This window comes from Spermophilus citellus (assembly GCF_964194105.1).
Source record: "Spermophilus citellus genome assembly, chromosome: 2".
Taxonomy (NCBI): Eukaryota; Metazoa; Chordata; class Mammalia; order Rodentia; family Sciuridae; genus Spermophilus; species Spermophilus citellus.
The window spans coordinates 196,972,238-196,974,138 of NC_138183.1; the positions used below are offsets into that span (position 1 = coordinate 196,972,238).

The following is a 1,901-nucleotide window of genomic DNA, read 5'->3' on the forward strand; positions in this document are numbered from 1 at the left end:
ATTACTTTGCCTTTCTATTATTTTATATGTTGATACACTTAAATAAGGTGTGCTTTATCTCTGAAGACTGAGATCATCACATAAGCATCAATCTAGATTTGAGTGAATGAGTATAAAATATTATTGGACAAAGCCTCAGAAGGAGACCCACTATACAATCCATGTCCCTTCTGCCTGAAGTATACTTAGTCTATCCCTATATCTGACTTTGGACTCAACTATTATCATTAGCTTTTGTGAAAAAGAAGAACCCAGATACAAATTAAGTTTATTGGAGAGGTTTTGAGCTAAGCATTTCTAAATCTTAATTTTCTTTCTAGGAGTGGTCAACTACTTCTCTTCTCATTGATGGCAAGATGCCCCACACCAACATTACCATTTTCCACCCAGACACCTTTTTTCTTGTAGGCATCCCAGGACTTGAGACTTTCCACACATGGATTTCCCTACCTTTTTGCTCTGTTTACTTAATGGCTCTGCTGGGCAATGCTACAATTCTGCTGATCATCTGGTCTGACCATACTCTGAAGGATCCCATGTTCTACTTTCTAGCCATCTTATCAGCCATAGATCTAGCTCTCTCCACATCCTCAGTGCCTCGGATGTTAGGTATCTTCTGGTTTGATGCACATGAAATTGGTTTTGGAGCCTGTGTGGTCCAGATGTTTCTGATACACACCTTCACAGGAATGGAGTCCACAGTACTTCTGGCCATGGCCTTTGACCGCTATGTAGCCATCTGTGTTCCACTTCACTATACAACCATTCTGACACCTCGGGTGCTGGCAGGCATTACTGTGGGAATCATAATGTGCCCAGTCCTGTTCATACTGCCTATTCTGTACCTAACCTATCGTCTGCCCTTCTGTGAAGCTCGGATTATTGCCCACTCTTACTGTGAGCATATGGGCATTGCCAAGTTGGCCTGTGCAAGCATTCGCATCAATGCCATCTATGGCCTGTTTGTGGCTTCTTTCCTCATCTTGGATTTGGCACTGGTTGGCATCTCCTATGCCCACATTCTCCGTGCTGTTTTTCGACTCCCATCGCGAGATGCCCGCCACAAAGCACTGAGCACTTGTGGCTCACATGTTGGGGTCATGTGTGTTTTCTACACCCCATCCCTCTTCTCCTTTCTCACCCACCGATTTGGCAAAAAAATTCCACGTTATGTCCACATCCTTGTTGCCAACCTGTATGTGGTTATCCCACCTGCCCTCAACCCCATTATCTATGGTGTGCGGACCAAGCAGATTCGTGAGCATGTAGTCCATGTTTTCACTTCAAAGTAGAGGTTCTCCTTTTTGTAGTTCTTGAGAGTGTGACTATAACCCAAGATGCATATTTTTGGCTTTTTTCTAATGATCCTTAAAGCATACAAGCAAAAAATCCACCAGATACTAAAGAAGCAAATTTTGGAGTATGCTTTTGTGTGTTGAATCTCTATATTGGCTTTGAGTGTTTATTCTTTTGAATGTAGGCTTCCATTACAGTGTGGTAATGGAATAGGGATTCCCACTGAAGCACTTTCTATTTTTAATCATTGAGATCATGTGAATTCATATGTCTTTCCATTTGAAAATAAGATGATATCCCAGCTTAATATTTTACTGGTCCCTTCTGTTGATTGCAATTTTCTTGAAGTTCTGTGAAGAGAGAAATATGTTCAAATGAAAAATAAGATCTTAATACATTCTCAATTACAATATAAATGCATTTGATTTTTCTGAGAACCTAATGGCATTATTTAGTCAAGGTTTTTAAAATGTATAGTATTTCTTTTCCATTTTAATGCCTTTTTCTTCACTTTGCATAAAAATCTGTAGGTACCATGTGCCCTCACTCTGCCACTGCCTCCCTTTCTGGAGAAGCATGTAGTGAAAGTACCAGAAAATAGTATG

General features: G+C 40.5%; 1 protein-coding gene across 1 annotated transcript; it reads left to right on the forward strand.

The window, feature by feature from the left end:
* Positions 1 to 356: 356 nt before the first annotated feature.
* LOC308642133 (olfactory receptor 52J3-like) lies at positions 357 to 1,292 on the forward strand (the record flags this gene model as incomplete). The annotated part of the gene is made up of 1 exon (XM_081280739.1): positions 357 to 1,292. One exon carries the CDS (start codon positions 357 to 359, stop codon positions 1,290 to 1,292), a length of 936 nt encoding a protein of 311 aa, XP_081136865.1.
* Between the last annotated feature and the right edge of the window lie 609 nt (positions 1,293 to 1,901).